Source organism: Carettochelys insculpta, chromosome 11, assembly GCF_033958435.1.
Source record: "Carettochelys insculpta isolate YL-2023 chromosome 11, ASM3395843v1, whole genome shotgun sequence".
Classification (NCBI taxonomy): Eukaryota; Metazoa; Chordata; order Testudines; family Carettochelyidae; genus Carettochelys; species Carettochelys insculpta.
Genome location: NC_134147.1, coordinates 38259194 through 38279878, shown reverse-complemented (window position 1 = coordinate 38279878; position 20685 = coordinate 38259194). Strand labels below are relative to the sequence as shown.

At 38.9% G+C, this 20685-nt stretch overlaps 1 protein-coding gene across 1 annotated transcript in view; it reads right to left on the bottom strand.

The window, feature by feature from the left end:
* Positions 1-20685, bottom strand: part of CNTN3 (contactin 3) — a 161226-nt gene that overhangs the window by 60895 nt on the left and 79646 nt on the right. Inside the window, exons 3-5 of the mRNA XM_075004942.1 lie at positions 7325-7528; positions 6862-6964; positions 5119-5303 (exon numbers count right to left, since the gene is read on the bottom strand). Coding sequence (XP_074861043.1) covers positions 5119-5303; positions 6862-6964; positions 7325-7528 — 492 coding nt within the window. The remainder of the gene's footprint in view (positions 1-5118; positions 5304-6861; positions 6965-7324; positions 7529-20685) is intronic.

The following is a 20685-nucleotide window of genomic DNA, read 5'->3' as shown; positions in this document are numbered from 1 at the left end:
TAGAGATCCAGATCATGATAGCCATCTGCATATGGCCAGAGTGGTGGTCTTTAAGAATCTGCTATGTGACATTAATGAGAGACTACCTGACTTGTCTTTCCAAGAAACATTAGCTTTGAGTCCTATGATGAGTTGACTTATACCAGATGCGTTTCCCTTGTTATTTTTGCTATTTGGCAAAAAAATGGAAAATTTCATCTTAGGTTTTCTAGATAACAGAGCAATATTTTTCCCAGTCTCAGGCTAGGACTCTCAACCTAAATTACCATCGTAACTACGGAAATAAGCAGCTCATTAATATGTATATAAAACTAATTTATTTAGCATTGATTTGCCTTTTTGGCAAAATCACTGAGCTTGGGGATTTTACCTGGAGGTGCCCCAACCTCTACAACCAAAAGCAAAACCACAAGCTGTCTTCAATATCTCCTAAGCTATTTCTGCACTATCCCCAGAACTTCGAAAGAGGCATAATAATGAACCTAATTGAAAGATGCTAATGAGGCGCTGCATATTCCTGGCAGTGCCTCATTAGCATGCTGCCGGCCGCAGCACTTCAAAAGCACTGATTTCGAACACATGTGCCTCGTCTACATGGTGTCCTTTTTGAAAGGCCCCTACACACTTTGAAATCCAAGAATAGGAATAAGGGGATTTCGAAGCGTGCGGGGTCCTTTCGAAAAGGACCCAGTTTAGACGAGCCATGTGCGATCGAAAGCAGCACGTGTGAAGTGCTGTGGCTGCCATTATGCTAATGAGATGGTGCATATTCATGGAAGTGTCTCATTAGCATCTTTCAGTTAGGTTCATTATCATACCCCTTTCGAAGTTCTGGGGACAGTGTAGATATAGACCTAGAGACTTATTTTTGTAATTTTGTTAAATAACTAGGAAAATTGTTCGTACATTAAAAGAGCAACTATCTGTCTTAGTAGCAAAGCAATTAAATCATTAGATAATGTTCATTAAGTTGCAAGTTGATCAAGCTCAGCAACTCGTCAATGTTAATTTGTTTATTTATTTATTTTTAATTAATGTTGTACAGACACCTCTATGAACAAGACATTCAGGTTATCTGACAAGCGCTAATATTTAAGCATGTATATAATTCAATCGGTCTAGCGATGCTCTATTTCAAAAGGTATTGCAATCTCTATGCAGTTTTAGCATTATGTTATGCAGACCCAGATCATCAACAATTTATACACCAACAATTTTTACAGAGATTGGCTGTTTCTTGGGCTATGCAATGGCTGCACTACCTTTTACCTCACACTCATCAGACCTTGGGTCCAGGGAAGCAGTAATAGGGGGTTGCTGTTTAACCACTACTCTCCTAACGAAATGGTCATAGGAATGACAGGAAGGGAATGGAGAGGGCCTTGGCTTTACTATAGCACTATTATGGGCCAGCTGCAAAATGACTCACCCATGAGGGAAGAATAGAAAATGGGGAGGGAATCGTGCCTCTCCATTAAGCTCTTTGCCTCAACAATCATTAAATTGAGTTCTGCAGGTTCAGTCTGAGTTCAAAAGTACATTGCCTTTGCTCACATTTTAATTTGTTGGTCACCAATTTTATTTTGCAACATTTTTGCACAACAAGGTAAACAGGAGCTCCCAGAGATCTATACTTACTTTGTGTACTTTTACATTATCTCTTATTTATATCTATTTTAATCTCTACAAATGTAAACGTTTTCACGTCCTCGTTTGGGTGCGTTTCAATGATTCGGAATACCATCACTGAGTTTCCTGTACCTTTTTTTGGAATGGTGTCAGTGTAAAGGAACGAAGTACTGAAGGTGAGGGGAATTTACCTCTGTCATAATGTCATAACAAATTAGAGAAATGTCCATCCTAACTGTTTAATTTTTAGAAGACAAGGAGTGCAGCATGGTATTAAAAATGTTAGAACTTTGGGGGAAAAATAAGTTGTTAACTTGATGTTGGATCATCCCTTCATAAATTCCACCTGGAGTGAAATAATTAAGAGGATTAACAGGATCTAAGTGACATTATGAAAGAATCAAGACTATTTGTTTTGGATATCAATTTTAATTAACAGCTTCAGAAAAGTGTTGAAAGTAGTGTTTAAGAACCCAGTGCTGAATGAGAATGATAACACCTGCTCCATATTTATTCAGAGTCTTGCTGTTCATGGCATTTTTAACTAGTGCAAGGAAATATGGTCACCCCTCAAAAGGCCCAGACTCAGAAAAACACTTAGGCTATGGTTACACTACAACGCTCTGTCAACAGAAGTCACTGTCAAAAGAGATTTCCCAACAAAACTTCTTTCACAGAGTGAGGCCACACAAAAGCCAGTCGGGAGAGTGTTCAGCTCTGCCAACAAAGCAGCCAGACTGCTTGGCTGCTCTCTTGACAAAACAGGCACCTGGAAGCACAGCAGACTGCCCATTGTTGTGGATGGCCTGTCAGTTGAGAGAAGGACCTCCAGAGTGGCCATACAGCATTTTTGTCAACAGAATCTGTCAACAGCAGCATTATGCCTCAAAGCTTTGAGTCAGAAGGCTGCCAAAGAAAGTGCTGTGTTTTGTCCAGACACTGTCAACAAATCCCATTTTGTGTATAAACGCTCCATAGGTTTTGTCAGCAAAACCCACTAGTGTAACCATAGCCTTAGAATATACTTAACTTTAAATGCCAGTTCAATCTTATCAGGAAAGTATGTAAGCATGTGACTAACTTCAAATACACCCCCAGATTCAAATTGTCAATGAGAGTTAAGCTCATGCTTAAAGTCATGACCAAGACTAAGTGCTTTGCTGAATCAGAGCCATAATTAGTAAAAACATCACACTTTTGGAAAAGGAAAGGGGGCAGGAGAGTGTGCTGACTGTGTGAGAGGGAGAATACCTCCTTTTGTAAAGCATATTAGATTTTTTTCATTAGTTGTATGTATGTGGTAAAATATACCAATAACAGAAAAAAATCTCAGGCTCCGAAAACCTTTAAACATCAGTCAACCCGTGCTATGATCACCATCATGTATTCTCACTGCATTTTACCAGAGCTGATGCTTTCTAGCAGATGGCTGATCTTTTTCTAAATCCTTAATGCATTGCATTAGTTTCTCCTAAATTTCTCATCCTGTGCTTCTCAGCATAACTTCGCCAGGAACTCCAGAATAACTGACACTAGAGTTTACTGGAACATTAATTTGCACATACTTTAAGCTCATTTTTCCTTATCCAAAAGATTTCTGAACTGTGATATCACAGTCAGTGACAAGTAAATATTAGAGTCACATGAAGATAGCATCTTCAGTTATAGAATAGTAGTAATCTATAAATAGACAATCCTCCAGATGCCAAAAGAAAATAAAGTTATATAAATACACTCTCTTAAATGTAGACTGGTTGGTTTGCTAAATATTTTCAAAAGAGCAAGTATCAAAGTAGGAAAAACCAAGTAAGACTGTATAATTCTGTGATATGGATTTCACTAAGCAAAACAAATGAATCAACTTGTATGACCTTCGTATAGTAACATTTTAACAGGTAAAGCTGTTATTTTTGTCTTAACCATAGCAATCCCCAACATTCTAGCTGAATGCTCGTGCACTCAGAGTGTTCAAATCCCCATGTGGATACAGAGTTTGCAGTGAGCATTTTCATCCTTTTATGGCTAAGGTCAGAGGCAGGCCAGGACACACTGTTCACAGTAATTCCAACTCAGTCTTACCTTCCATTGTGCAGAAACTCTCTTTGATTCAGGCACAGTGCCCTCTAGAGGCCCCAGTGCCACACAGCAAACATTGTCCTAAATGTTAAATTATGCAAAGTAACCAATAAATCAGTTGTCTAGAACACTTGTGCATTACAGCATATTTATGGTAATATGACTTGCAAATCAATAGAGTTACACTGTTGGTTGTAAAAGTGCAACCAAATGACTAACTTGATGGATGTACTGTCACTTAAGAGTCTTCAAGTTGCTAATGAAAGTCATTGTATAAAAAACAAAACAAAAATGGTGCATAATTTTTTCTTGTATTATATATGTAATGTCTATTGTAGGATTCCGAAATGCAATTTGCACATGGAAATTCAGTCTATCCTTTTTCATTTAACTGCAAACAGAGGAAAAACTTGCCTTTCAATTAACTTGACAAACCACCTATATATAAATTAAATGAAAGTTCAGGAAATCTATTCTGTAGTGCTTTGTGTACTGTATCAAAGAATAAACATCTGAAAAGAATATTGCTGTGATCTTTTGAGTCTACATCACATCCTGGTATATACAACTTTTGCATCTTTGTTAAAATAATCTAACATGAAATAAGCATTTTAGAGCATAACGCAATACATTTGGCTAATTGCTACTCCTAAGGAAAATTACATTGCTGAGAATTGACTTTTACAAAAATTGTCAATTACCAGTTTGCTTGTAAATCACTTTACCATTAAGAAAACACCAAAATGCATTGTTGATATTCAATTGACTGCATACTTTTAAATGCACAAGAGACTTTGGTTGTTCTCCAGCTATTAAATTCCATGTTCCTTCATTTCCAAAGTTAGATTACATTCCCTAATTTATTTATTCCTCTTAAAGCCTCATTGGTCCATTTGAGCACAAGGGATTTGATAGTGTTGGGGAATAATTCTTCTCAACCAAGATGGAATTTAATTTTCATGTAAATATAATTTGATAATCCCCAAAGGATCCTCAAAATCATCCTATTTAATTAAATGGAAGTATGGCTTCCACATGTAGTATACAAAACAATTATGGCCATTGGAAAGCTTTGATTTATGTATCAGTGAGAACATCTAAAATAATGATAACTTTATGTAACTGTTCAGTTGCAATAGACAATTCATTAAATGTACCACTTCCAGCAGTCCTCTTGATCATGGACTGATCTTACAGGGAAAGATTCCTCATTTCCTATTTTTGAAGCTTTAAAGACTGTTTCACTTGGAACACCACCTGTTTAAAGTACAAAACTTCAAAACTGGATATGGAGATACTTCTCCTAGCAATTAGATAACACTTAATTTTTAACTGCAGGAATGCGCTGACAATGTATTAAACTAAGCATCCATAGTCCTTCTTAGTTAAACTGCACTCTTAAAAGCTTCCTACCATAATAGGTGAGACGTCCTCTTGCAATGTTTTTCCCTCTAGAGTTTTCAGTAATGCACTCATAGAGGCCTGCATCCTCCTGCTGGAAATTTGGAATTTCAATCATGCCATTGGATTTTCTCAGCTTTACTTTACTTGGAAATGGCAGCCCATCAGTTCTTCTCCAATTTATCTGGGGCACTGGGCTAAAAAGAAAGTTACTGGGTTAGTTATTTTTTAAAAGTTTGCTTAAAAGACTCGTAGAGATAATATGAAATTTACAATCAAAACCCTCAAAAATGACTAAAGAAAAAAAACTTTGTAGTTATTTTTGCTTAATGTAACCACATATTAGAGATGAAGGAACACTGAAGAAACTTATATGCACATATAGGTACTGTGTTTGGTTCACTATAATTTGCAGTGGCAGGCTATTTAGTACTCACAATGGCTTGGGTTTTAGATTATAGTTTGTAAAACTGTCTACAAATCCCAGTAGTTGCACTCCAGAAATCATTTAGGATAGGATTTTTGAAAGACCTTAGTGACGGTTTCCCACTGAAGTAAAAGGAATTTTTATGACTGACTTCCACGGGAACAGTGATGGGACAAGGCTAAGCACTTCTGAAACTTGCATTTGTCAATTGCTGTTCATTAATTTTCTCACTTTAAAAGTTTTAGTCACTCAGTCAACAAGTACCACCAATATTATGTGATTTTGGTTGCCAACCTCACACAATAAATCATAGAATCATAGACTTCTAGGGTTGGAAGAGACCTCAGGAGGTCATCTAGTCAGCCCCCTGCCTAAAGCAGGATCAACCCCAACTAAATCATCCCAGTCATTACTGTGTCAAGCCGGGACTTAAAACCCTCTAGGGATGGAGATTCCACCACCTGTCTCCAAAACACATTCCAGTGCTTCACCACTGTCCTGGTGAAAGAGTTTTTCCTAATATCCAACCTACACCTCTCCCTCTAACTTCAGACCATTGTTCCTCATTCTGCCATCTGTTGCCACTGAGAACAGTCTCTCTCCATCCTCTTTAGAGCCCCTTTCGGTAAGTTGAAGGCTGCCATCAAATCGCCTCTCAGCTTTCTCTCCTGCAAACTAAATAAGCTCAAATCTCTCAGGCTGTCCTCACTGGTCATGTGCTCCAGCCCCTTAATCATTTTCATTGCCCTCCACTGAACCTGCTCCAATGAGTCCACATCCTTTCTATACTAGGGGGCCCAGAACGGGACACAGTACTCCAGCTATGGCCTCACCAGTGCCAAATAGAGGGAAAAAATAACTTCTCTAGATCTGCTGGAAATGCTTTTCCTAATGCACCCCCATATGCCATTAGCCTTCCTACCTACAAGGGCACACGATTGACTTACATCCAGCCTTATGAAAAGATGGAAGAGCTCTCATCTACTAAACCACTAAATTCAAATACATCTTCAGAAATTAAGCCTAGTTCTCAAATAATTTGTGAAGAGCAGAAGGGGCTAAGTTCGGATAAGAGGAAAGAACTATGATGATGTGCTAAGAAACTGTGTTTTTCTGGAAATGTATGATATAAAAGAAAAGAAGTATTATAACAGCATATAATAGTTAATAGAAAAATGAGAATTCTGTTTGTGTTGACATGCCATGGCTGGTTTGAATAAATTCAATATGACATCTTATTGTTTTTATTAAAGTAACAAAGTCATAATTAAAATTGTTATATTGCCTGTATGCATAGTTTTCATTTAATAATGTGTATAAGAACTTACTTTCCTAGGGCAAAACATTCCAGTTTCACTGTTGAACCTTTAGCTGCAGGAAGTGTATCGGGAAACTGGACTTCTATTTTGGGTTCATATTCACCCATAACACCTGTTAATTATGAGGACAAAATGTTAGTAATATTTATTTGCATAGGTCTGCCCTTTTTGTTTAGCATCACAGCAAGTTTCGCTGAAAATATCCATCTCTTTTTACCTATTGGTCAGACTATTATAAACTAAACAAAGCATTGTGGGCCTGGGCATTCTTCCAATGAAATCTTCAGAGCTACCACAGGAAAAATAATCTAAGTAGACAATGTATAGTTCATAATCAGAAAAAAAAATCTTTTGATTACAAACTACTATTCTTGATATGCATGAAAGATTATGCTACCTATAACAAACATGCATGCCTTATATATGTAGACACCAATTTTAATCAATATACAGTATCAGACTGAAGTCCTACCATCAGTTCGGAGCACCAGAGGGGTTGGTGAACCAAGAACTCTGGTGTTTGTTACAGTGCTGGTCACAACACAGGTGTAATTTCCTACATCCGATGGCTCCACTTTAGCTATGTACAGATGTCCGGTCTCTTGAGACACAAATCGCCGACTGTCCTCTTGTACAAACGAGGGATATTTATTGAAGATCCAAGCAAATGACAGCTCTAAGTTGTGTGAACAAAAGAAACAGGAATGTAATATATTTCTGTACTTTATAAAGATACACACAGTCTGTGTGAGAGCACAAGAAGTCAGATTCACACTGGCAGATGCAATATTCCTGAAAATACTGATATTTGGTTGTAGGAAAGCACCCTTACAAAGTTAACTATGCCTCAACTAGGGGAATTCATCAGGTTACCTGAGGCAATCTATATATAAGGGAGGGATAGCTCAGTGGTTTGAGTCTTGGCCTGCTTAAAGTCACAGTTGTGAGTTTAATCCTTGAGGAGGCCATTTAGGGACTGGAGCAAATAGATGTCAGGGATGGTGCTTGGTCCTGTCAAGAGGGCAGGGGACTGGACTAGATGACCTCCTAAGGTCCCTTCCAGTTCTAGGAGATGTGTGTGTATCTCCAATTAACAACAGTTTCCCATCCCACCATTTTCCACAGCTCCCAAAGAATCACAGGAAAGAAACCTTATATTTGCTCCTTCAAAGATGTGGTGTGGTGTTCTATTTTATAATATGGTGACTATGATAGGGGTCAACATTTTTCTTCCTTAGCTTTTGATGAATTCTTTGTTTTCTAACGGATTAGGTGGAATGGAAGGAGGCACAAGAGCAAGAAGGACTCAAGTGTTAGCTGACAAATGATGAATTCTGGGATACTCACTATTGCAGAGAGTAAGAGAACAGATAAACCTATTAATATACATGTATTTTTGCATATAAGTGCATGAAATAGAATCAGAATTGCTCGACAGTGTGTCAGAGGCCCTTATGACAAGCTAACACATTCTCAAGTGGTTGGTGTTTGTGCTTTGTAGCAAAAGGGTGTAATCTCTAGCCTTGCTACCACTGAAGAATTTCCTGGGTGTGCAGTATAGTAATATCTGTGAAGGCCTAGCTGCTCATGGATTTATGAAGAACAGTATTCTAGATCTGCATTTCAGAGGTGGATAAGCTTCATAAGGCAATTACCATGAATTCTGTGGGTTTACATATTTTAAATGTTTGGCAATTATTAATAGATGTTTATTCTTTAGATTCTTCCAGAGCACCAAAATTTTAGTAGCACACCATCCCCAAATTATTTAAAGTTTCACATCAATGATGTTTAAAATACTAACTTTTCAAATGGTCTCTTTCTGGATAGCAGTTTTATTACACTTAATCGTGCAGCATGGGCTCATTACTTTTACTCTCTACGATATGAATGAGGAGCAGATAGCAAACATGGGAATATGCATAACTTTTAATGTGCCATCTCTAATCTCTCATTGAACTTTCAGATTTCAGAAAGAAACAAATATCCACACATTTAAAAAAGGATGAGGGAAAAGATCAGAGGAAATTAAATTATTTAAGTATAAGTTTCTGTCCTCTTACTCTTTGTTTTCTAATGGATTGGGTGGAATGGAAGGAGGCACAAGAGCAAGAAGCACTCAAGTGTGAGCTGACAAATACCACTCATTCTGCATATGGCTCAGATCCTTCACTGGCACATTCTTCTAGAAGAAAAGGGAGCTATATGCCCCTACCCTGTCGGAAGGATAATACACATCTATCCAAGAGCCAGACAAAAAGTTTGCAAGGCTGGCAGTTATAAAATCAATGGATATGCTTTATAGTAAAGTGAGCAAATTTGATCTGGCATCTCACAATACCATTTTCACAGTCACTTTAATGCAGAATTGTGCTTTAAACATTAAACAAAAGTGGAGGATTAGATTTGACAAAAATTACAATTATAGTGTAATTCAGGTTACGGATCAATATTTCTGCTCCGTGTGTTAAATTTTACTCTGCAAAAGCCATTTTCTCTGCCAGCTGCTGTGCTTGCCTTTTATTCATCTTCCTCAGAATATATTAATGATGTTAACAATATATACTTACACACTTATTCATTACTTTAATAGCTTAATAACAATTAATTATTTTTACTACCCACAAAAATACTAAAATTATGAATTACTTTAATGGTTTTGCAGGTAGCAAAAAATTTTCACCTTCCTCCAGCCTTTCGATAGAACACCCACAGATATCTGACCAAAAGAGCACTATAGGTGACTAAGCGATATGTATGATAGACTTAAGTCATTAATTTAATAAATTATAGATTGCAAATTGTGGTTTGCAAGCCACCCGCAGCTGTATTATCATTCCCTGCAGCTTGTGGAGACCTCCTCCCAATCTCTATTTCCCAACTACCTGAATGTGTGTGGGGGGAGGAGGGGAGGAATCTTGTAACCCCTCCCTTGCAGCAGGAAAATATACTAACGGCTTCTGCCTACTGGGCAGTAGGGTCTTGGGGCTTCTGCCCAATGGGGCACACCTGCTGGGGCTTGGGGCTTTAGAAGGAATGGGGCTGAAGGCCTGATTCCTTGTACATGTGTCCCAGCTCCTGAAATGCTGAGCACTGTTGTATAGGGCTTGGAGGGCCATAAGCTTGCCTATAGCAGCTCTAGAAGACCTGGCACCCAGCATTAGTAGGGTGAGAAATACAAATAAGGAAGGAGGGAGAAACCCCCTACTGAACACGCATAAGGCATAGATGCATCAGTGTAATACGTAATAAAATTTGAATCCCAGCCGTGGACAGGACAGAGAGATGTAGCCCTTGTCCAGAATGCTGGCTGCTGAGGATGAAGAGGAACATGATGGTGCTGAGATAGATAAAAGCTAACATTTCAGATTGTTCTTCCAGGGATGGAGTGCATATACAGATGTTCAGATGGGTCTGCTGTACTATCTCTAATACCTCACTGGACTAAAGTGTGTGACACTTGGAAATGGAGAAATGTTTCTAAAGTGTGAGTGTTGCAACACTGCATGCTGAGGTTCTCAACTGAACAGAAGTTTTAACAACACGGGACCTGGTTTTTGGACAAGAACCTACCAAACCTCAGTGTAATTCCTGTGAATTCTTAAGTGATCTGTATAACTAATTCATTACCTATAAAATGGGCTACCGTATGTGTACCTCAGCACAACTATTACAACTTTTCTTTGTAGACAAATACTGATAGCCTGATTCAGAAAAGCATGGTGGGCCAAACAGTCCCACTGATTTAAAAGGGAATTTTGCTGAAGTGAGGCGAACAGCTAATTAAGATAGATACAAGGATACACTAGGAAAAATTCTATGATCTGTGCCAAGCAGGAGGTCAGACTAGTTAGTCACTACGGTCCCTTCTGACATTACAAGTTATATATGCCCACAAACCTACCCAAAAGACCATAGCTCTAGTCTCAGATTAAGCCAATGGAAACATCATCATTGACCTCAAAGAGACCAGTATTAGGTCAACATTGAGTGCCTTGGAAAGTTTCTGTCTCTAAATCTTCAGCAATTGCTTCACATAATCATCTATCAAAGCTCATGAGAAGTGAGGAAGAAGGGTAATCTGCACCCATTAGGCAGAGAAAATGAATGCACCTTTCACTCTAGGCCATGAGAGCAGAGGAGAGTGAACGAGCTATCGCTGGGAATGTAACTACACAGGGGGTGCAATCATAAATCAGCCCTGAGACATCCCCACACCATCATACAGAAAAGGGATAAAACCCACTGTGGTGAAGGGTGTCACTCAGTGTCTGCTCAGCTCACCAGGATAAGCAAGCACGGCAACACTGAGCCCAGACTGCTGCTGTCTATCAAAGACAGACATTCCCTGTCCGTGAGTGACTGAATTTTGATGGCACATGGATCCCTAACAATTGCTCCAACATTTACTTATGTTCACATTGGCTTTCTTCCTATTGGGTTCACACTAGGTATGCTGTGCCCTTTGGAAGTGAAATGCAGTGCTCCTAAGGTGAACTCCCTCAGCTACTTCGAAATTACCCCTGAAAGGCTTAACCAGGGGCACCAAAACTATGCTGAGCCAAGGGCATGGGCACCTTTCCCTCTGCCCTTTTTGCTGTGCCTTTTTATCCTCATATAATTTTTAAACTCTTTTCCTTCCTTGGGTCTCTGGTTTGGATTACTTTCTTCCCTTTTCTTTACCTCTCTTGCCCAATTTCCTACACCATCCCTTTCTTAGGGAGGGCATTGGGCATATTCCCTTCCAGCCATCATTTAGTACACTAGAGAAACTCCTGAGATTCCTTTGCTTATCTAGTTTAATGCTGGGGATGGGCAGGAAGTACTGACTTCAGATCAGATCCCTCAATTTATGCAGTGTCCAGGAGTACAGGCTAAAGTCCCACAGAATGAGACAAAACAGTGACTTTTCTGAAATTGCTTTTCAAAGGCAACCTACAGAATTTGATAAAGAATTATATAATTGCTATGGAATTCTATAGGGTGATTAGGGCCCTATCATATTAACAGCAGTGAAAAATGCGTCATGTACTGTGAAGTCTGGGCTTTCCTGTGAAATCCAGTCTTTTGTGTCCTTTTGACCTACTACATAGATTTCATGCTGGAGACCAGTGTTTTTTAAACTGGGGGTCCTGACTCAAAAGATGGTCCCACTAGGGGGCACAAAGTTACTGTCAGGGTGGTTGCTGTATCTGCCTTCAGAGCTGGATGGCCAGAGAGCAGTGGCTGCTGGCCAGGCATCAAGCTCTGAAGGCAAAGCCCTGCCAGCAGCAGCACTGAAGTGAGGGTGGCCATATCCTACCATGAATCCCTTACTTCGCAGTCACTGCTCGCAGCGGCGCAGAAATAAGTGTGGTAATACTGCATTCCTCCTGCAAACATCTTGAGATTTGACCAAGACCCCTTTTTGGCCAAGATCCTCACAGATGCAACACCCTGAAATGTCAGATTTAAATATGTGAAATCACAAAATTCACTGTTTTCACTGTGAAATTGACCAAAACAGACTGTGAATTTGGCAGGGCCCTGAGTATGATTCATAAAACTGATAAGACCCAAGAAATACACACTTTGTACAGAGTAATTCCTACAGAATCTTTCTTTCCCATGCAACCATACTGATTTCAGTCCTGATAAATACTAACATTTTTCAAAATAAGAAGGGAATCATTTATAATCTGGGGAAATTTCTATTTAATAAACGGACAGCAGCTTAAGTATTAATTTGGTTAAAGCAATTAGTTTACTTGATTATCACAGAATGACTGGTTTTATACTGAAAGCTGCAGAAGTTAGGTAATTAGTATGACACCGTAAACTCAGTCTGAACAGTCTCTTCAAAAGAGATTGTTTCTCTTCAGCAGTTAGATACCTAACACGGCCACCTTCATTCTAGCCATAAAAGAAAGGTTGTTTAAATTGTAAAGCAGATTCTTTTGTAAAATTGTGTTTTGTGCACTGTGCTTTAATTAATGTGTTCTATTTCTCCTCCAGAAAATGACACCAAAGAAAAAATAAAAATAAAAAGCCAAGAACTTGGAATTTTTGGTGTAAAAATCATAGGCTTGGTTTGATTCTGCTCTTGTTACCCTGGAATAAAGTAGAAGTAACTTCACTGAAGTCAATAACTGACAGGATGAGACTCAGGCTCAGTATTATTCCAGTTTGATCAAATATACACACTTCCTATGAATACATCCTGAAATAAATGTTTCTTAAAAGCTCTAGCTGCTCTTTTAACATGTGCTTTAAAAATAAAGTACAATATTCCTTTTCCCAGTACCCCATATCCCATAGCTTGTTTATATTTGCACTGCCTAACACATCTCTATTTTCCCCAGTACATTCACTAACAACTTGATCAGTGACTTATTGCATTTCCTTTGCTTGCCTTTTGTTGCTCTTACAGTACCTCTAGTGACATAAAATCTCTTTTCTGTCCCTTACATTTCTTCAGCTGATTTTCTATCATAAATGAAAGCAGTGCATCTTTTTTAGATTTCCTCAGATTCAATCCTCTGTTTTCAAGCACACAGGGTTTTTTTTTTTTTTTAATTTCTTGAAATGATAAGAGGTGCAAGGCATTAAGAATTACAGCTACTACTCATTTCTTAATTTTATTTGTTTAGAGTTTGGCTTATTTCCCCAGATTTTTCCCAAATATGTTTACTTCCATCCATTTTCCAGCATTATTTATCCTTTTTTTTTATTATTATTCATACTACACTAGCAACTAGAGGACCCATCTGGGATCAGGTCCCCTTTGTGCTGGGCACTGCATACAGATGATAGTTAAATTATAAAGCTTCTATGTTCGAGTTTAAATTTGCACCGTCTAGAGAATTTAAAGATAAAATTGCCTGACTCAGCATAATATTTCTAGTCCAGGCCTATAATTTTGTGTCACTTAAGAATTTAAGAGTACAAACAGCTAAGTAATAGGCATGTCTACACAGCAGTCATGGAATGGGACTGCAACAGGTCATGTCTGCCTACTGGAGCTAGCTTTGATCTATTTTGTACATCCAGGTTCTCAGTTCCAAATGCCAAACCTACACTAAATTGGGCTCAGATTATTAGGAAATCAAGCTGAAGAAGTGACTGAAATTCCAAGTGTTTTTAATGTTGTGACATTCCCCAGGGCACAATACAGGCCAGGGGCAGCTGCTTCCCTTAATTTATCAACCTCGGGTGCCTCACACACGGACTCACAGTGAGAACACCCGCTCCTGGTCTGCTCTCAGACAGCCTCCAGCAGCTAAATCACTCCCAGATATATTCTCTGAGTGCTACAGTCAGCCACTCATGAGTAATACTACAGGGTAGTACAGGTCTCAGCACCTTTCCCCCCAAAAGGACATCTTATGCTGCCCAGCGCTCTCCTGGACAGCAAAAACCATATAAAAGCTGGCATTTCATTAACAGATATGTGACCACTGACCTTGTTATTTCAGAAGATGTTTCCCAAATACTTCAATCAAAATGAATACTGATTTAGATAAAACAACGAAACACTTATTAACCACAGTAGTGGTAAGTGATTACTAGTAAAAAGGCTCAAACATAAGAATTGGTTACAAGTTTTCAAATGATCCCTCACAATGCGTACTATGTAAAAAATCCAGTACAGTTTTCTAAAAAGGGTACACATAGGGATAGAGACGATCACAAAGGCCTTACCTACATGTGTATTTAATTCACAAAGACAAAATGAGGCACCTGAATTTAGCACAACTCACCTAATATTTCTCTTCTCCCTTCAAAGCACTTCTAAATGACTAATCTAACCCTGAGCGTTCCACCTGGTAGACAGCTTTCCGATATGAGAATGCACCCAGACAAAAGGATGAATGAATGCATGTGTGCACGCATTAATGAATAAATCATTTACAGAAGTTGTCTCTGGTTGGTTTCTTTATCTAACAACAACGTAAGAACTACCATGGATCAGATTCATCATGTGCCCAGTAAGAAACACTTCAGAGGAAGGTACAAGAAAGCCTAGAGTAGGCAGATATAGGATATTTTCCAGCACACTCCATTCTCCTCCTCCCCCGCCCACCCACTTTGCAGGTCACATTTTAATTGCTAATTGCTAGAGACAAGCACAAGGTTTTATCTCCCTTCCAACATCTGTGTTTTTATTCCAAATGCCTCCACTATTTTCATATCAAAACACCGTGCTTTTAACAACATATGAAAAGAGACTCAAGATAGATTAAGGATGTGCAAGGTGCAACCCCAAATACCCCTGATGCAGCAGCAGATGGGCTGTAACAGAGGCATTCGGAAGACACAATGCCTGGTAAAGAAACTGTCAAACCTTAGGGAATAGTAGGTTTCACTATTTATTAGAAAGCAAGCTAAAAAACACAGAAAAATCAGGTCAGACGTGACACTTCTTTCTGTCTACAGATGTACCCATCTGTCTTTTACATTCTGGCAGATGTTTTCTTCAAATGCTAACTGTAACATAATCACAATGTTAAGCAGAGAAACTGTAGGAATCAGATTTTTCATATAAACTGGCAATTGCAATGGAGAGCTCGGAAGAAACAAATTACCCAAACAGACTGTGGATCTTATTCATTGGAGGTTTCTAAAAACAGGTTACACAAACACCTGTCAGGGATGGTCTAGATTGAGGTCAGCAAACTTTCAGAGGCAGAGAGCCAAAATTTGACCCTTTGACCTTTATGTATAGTCCGAGTGCTGGTGATACTTTTTAAAGTCACTGATAGTCCTACTTACAACAGCTTTATTAATAAATTAAGATGCAGAGCTTTACCGTTTAGGTGGTGGTTGGTAGCATTACATGGTCTCTTATTTATCCACAGGCGGCATGGCTTTGAGAAGCTCCCAGCTTCATTGTGGAGGAGGGGCAGGGCTGAGCTCCTGCCTTGCGTGCCGATGCAAACTGGCTCACAAGCCACTCTTGGCACTTGTGCTGGGGGTTGCTGACTCCTTGTCTAGATTATACTTAGTCCTGCCTCACTGAAAGGCTCCGGACAATAAGATCCATTAAGACCATTTCAAGTCCTATGTTTCTAGGCTTCACCTATACATTTTTAATTAATGGACTGAAGAAAAACTATCAGGAATATTATTGACGAAAACATTTTTAGGGAAGAGTTGAACACTTCTTGCAGCCACTACAGCTTTAGACCCACATATATCATCCCATTAGTTGCTGGCGGAAAAAAGTGTTAATCAACTCATATTAGACTTACCACCACAGACTGGAGATGTAAAGCAAATTCATATGTACCTTCAAAACAATTTTAATACAGTTGTAACTCCAGCTGGTTCCACTGACACGTTGTCCAACTCACTCATGTAACCTTTCTAAGGATGTGTGAAAATTGCCCAAAGGCCCAGAAGGGTAACAATCAGTTTGTCTTCGTATCACCTTGAAAGCACCATGTGACAAATAGGTATTGTGGTAATTCTCCCCAAAGGGCCATATCTGGAGAGTTTAAAATACCCACTCCACACTTACATCATGTCTCATTGAAAGTGTATTTTATGTATGTTTGGCTAAGGTATGGGGCAGAACTATCAAATGGTGCCATAAGTCTGTAGGTAAGCTGAAACAATGGTGCCCAACATGAGAAAGGGTCATTTTGAATATGCAAAATGACTATGACTACAGCTTTTATTTCCTTTAATTTCAACCCCTTCGTGCAGCATTTATTGATCAAAGTTACAAAACAATACAATATACTAACATGAATATGTTCACTTCACATATTAATTATAATAACTGTCTATATTTTCATTTGAAATTTGCTGCCAGAGTTGTCTTTCACTGAAGATTGTGCAGTAGTAGTTATATACTGAGTGGCCATAGTTTGTACTGCATAGCGGATAGACATAAGTGTACCTGAATTCCAAATAGTCTCGGGGGGCAGGAGGGGAGCAATGTTAGTCTGTAGCTTCACATATAACAAGCAGTCCTGTAGCACCTTAAAGACTAACAAGTTTATTAGATCATGGGCTTTTGTGGGTAAGACCTACTTCTTTAGATGATAGGAGTAGACAGTTAGAATCCAGGATTTATATAACAAGGGGGTGGGGAGGAAGGAGAAAAAAAAGGAGTTCATCTACTGGTCTTCCCACCCCAACACACACTTTTTCTTCTCCTTCCTTCATACTCTCCCACCTCACCCTCCCACTATATATGTTCTGGATTCTAATTGTGTACTCCAATCATCTGAAGAAGTGAGTCTTACTCACAAAAGCTCATGACTTCAAAAATAATTGTTAGTCTTTCAGGTGCTAAAGCACTGCTTGTTATTTCCTGTCAGGGTAGTTAATTACCAGAATAAAAGGACTAGGGTGATTGTAGAATCTCAACCATTGGAGATATTTAAGAGCAGGTTAAATAATTATCTAACAGGAATGACAGAGATGGTGCTTGGTCCTGCCATGAGGGCAGGGAACTAGACTGGATGACCTCGAGGTCTCTTCCAGTTCCAGTATTCTATGAGTCTATAAATTCCTAATGTAACGCCTCTCCATTGTAAGCCTTTGCATATACAGAAGTCTTCCTGGAAGAATGCTTCAATTTGTAATTGCCTATACATGAAGTATTAGCCTTTGAAATAATCTATAAACTAGCCATTTAGTTGTGTAACATTTATGCACAGGTCAGTATTAATATTCAGGATAGCAATACACAGCTTCATACCAGATTTCAGAAAAGTGCTCATTAAAAATGAAAGCAATTTTGATACTAACATATAGATCTAATTTGTATGTAATTTAGCACAAGTCTGCATTCTTGTACAGAATGAAGAATGGATATAATGCTAATGTGAATAATATACTTTAGGAATATTAGCTCTACAGAGAAGTTATAGAATAGGAAAACACAGAGGCTACAAGCCACTTAAAGTTTACATCAAAGAGCAAAAGGCTCACCACAAACTTTGAAAAATGTGTTATTTGTTAAAAAAAATCAAAATAATGAAACTATCAAAAGCCACTAGTGCTGGACAACATCAATAAAGTTGTCAGCTGTAGGTAGGACAGATGAGCTGTACAGGCAGCTAGTGAATGAATGTTCTGGTTTACATCATGTGCACCTATCACAGGGGGGTTTAACATGACATATGTCAGAGCTGTACTGCACTCAGGAAGAAAAATACTCTGAATCTGACCAGAGAGCATGATGTTCACCCACCGCCAGAGCAATCATGTCCTCCCTTGAGTGGCCTTGCTGTATTGCTTGCTTGAGAAAACACCATACAAAAGAGACAAACTTCCTAAAGTAGAATTGGATGAGAGAACAACCAAGTTAAGGGAGGCAGAAAAGAGGAAATGGTGACACATTATGAAAAAGTATCTGTGGAAGATTTGATTGCTAATGATGAAGTTTATCACTCAACATGCCTTTTCTTTAACTTGGATCTTAAAATGAAATTATTTAGTTATTACTGACAATAGAGCCACCTCATGGTAATGTATTTTACCAACTGATTGGATAGACAATGATCTCATGTGAAACGTGGCTCTTTCTCCCATCCAAGCTGCTACAAAGTCTACCATTATTCCATACAGTGCAATAACATTAGCTGATACTATCCAAGCTACAGCTAAAGGAAGCAAGAGTTTATGTCACTGAAATGTTTTGTGGATGTCCTTTTGCTCCACTTCCATCTGAAAAAGCCAAAAGTAACGTCACAGAATATTATCCAAAGCCTGGTGATTGTAATTTGCAGACGTCAGCTACTTATGTGCTCCAGATAGTGCAGGAGTTGATTAAGGTGGTTGATAGCAATGAATATAATTCAGCTAGCAATAAATATCCTCCTTCAGAAGGCCTTTGGAAAATATGCCTGTCTGCTGAGGAGTGCATTACATTGAGTAGTTCCATAGCTATCACAGCACCAAAAAGAATCCACAAGGCAAGAAACTACAGCGTGCACGAGAGAGTCCATAGCTATCATACAGAGGGGGATGAATTGCACAAGAGAGTCCATTGCTATAGCACAGATTGGGATGAATTCCACCAACTCTATGAACAGGCTCCTGAGGTGTGTTGGAGGCAGGTCCTGAAGAGATCTGACAAAGCTAATCGTGTAACCAAAAATCTTTAAAATGTTTGACAACCATGACCTAAAAAAAGCAGTGGGAAAAACAGCATCATGCAGGATGTAAAACCGGGTATAACAATAGCAGGTGATTGGCAGCTGTGCAATGCCTCCATGGAGAAAGTTTCTAACCATGGCATCCAACAAGCAGCCACTAGTAGAGGGCTCAGCAACCCTGTCATGGGTGCCAAGAGTGGCACACAAGCTGATTTTCATAGGCACACAAGGCAGGAGCTCAGTCCCCTCCCCATGCAGCCAGGAGCTTGCTCAAAGCTACACTGCCTGTGGATGAACAAAAAAGAATAGCTAATGCTAACAACACCACTACAGTAAAGCTCTTCCTCTTAATTTATTTATTAATGCAGCTGCTTTAAGTAGTATTATTAGCGTCTTTAAAAACTATCACTGGCACTCGGACTGTTCATAGAGGCCAAAAGGTCAAATTTCATCACTCTGCCTCAAAAAGGTTACTGATCCCTGCACTAGTAGAATTCCTCTGTGAATATATGGCTTAACATGCATCAGTGTGTTGGAATACAATCAATACAAACTTCTTCCTGGAGGCTTTTCTGATGGAAAGTTGCAAAATTCTTCACCAGCAGGTGTGCGGAGGAAGACTGATAATAATCAATACGAAACAGTCACGAACATGCTTCTGCATGTTGTATAGACCAATATGACTTTTGGGTCTCTTGGTGTTAAAGAATCCACAGTAACTAAGTCAACTGAGACAGATGTTTTAGTCCTTTCTGTTCACTTTACAAATGAAACACACAAATAACATATGGATTGAAACAGGCAACATTACCAGCACAACTGACAAACATCTTTTCAGACCTATCCCTGCAATTTGTGATGCAGGTACTCCTGACTTCTGAAACTTACTTCCTGCTGTATGTGCATTACAAGGATCTGATGCTCTGTCTTCCCTATTTGGTATCAAGGAAAAAAACCCCTGTATTTAATGTTGTCAAAACAAGGAATCTTATTGCTTCAGAGATCTTGCCAAACTGGAAAATGTCAGACAAGCTGGAGTTTCTGCAGCAAGGAAGTTGGTAGCAGGGTGGTAAGAACAGAGTGAAAAAGAAAAAGAGACCAACAGAAATCTGAACTGCTTGCACCACAGTCTATCCACTGAAGTCACTGGTCAAACTCCTACTGCATGAGGACAGTTTTGAAGAGCTAGTGGAAAGAGGATGTGGATGTCTTCACATGTAGATAAATCAGATGCTGGATCATCATTGCAACATAGATGGAAAATTGTGATGAATTATTTCCTGTATATTTCAAGGACCAAATGCCATCAGATCTTTTACAAGACCTTATTTATTCCTTTGCCAGTAGGGGGTTACTACATCTGCGCCTGTAAATGAGGACTCCTGTGTCTGTTTCCATTCTGTTGGGCTAAACAAGCCAAGCACCTTACATCTTATCTCAAAGTAGATTTTCCATTACTCTGATCTTCTAAGTAACCCTTTCTCAAACTGCACAGTGGGAAATGCATATCTGATCATTCTGTGTTCCCAGCTACACAGAATGAAGGAACTACACACTGAAACTCCCCCAGAGTACAAAGGAAACGTTTTAATTTGAAACTAATGTAAATCATTAATCTTTTTGGCATAAAAAGGGAATTGTTTTGCAGATAAAATGTAAAAGATGAATTTTCAGCATGCCATGCAGGTAATTTGGCATGCAACTCCCACAAAAAGGAAACAAAACAGTGGAAGTTGTGCGA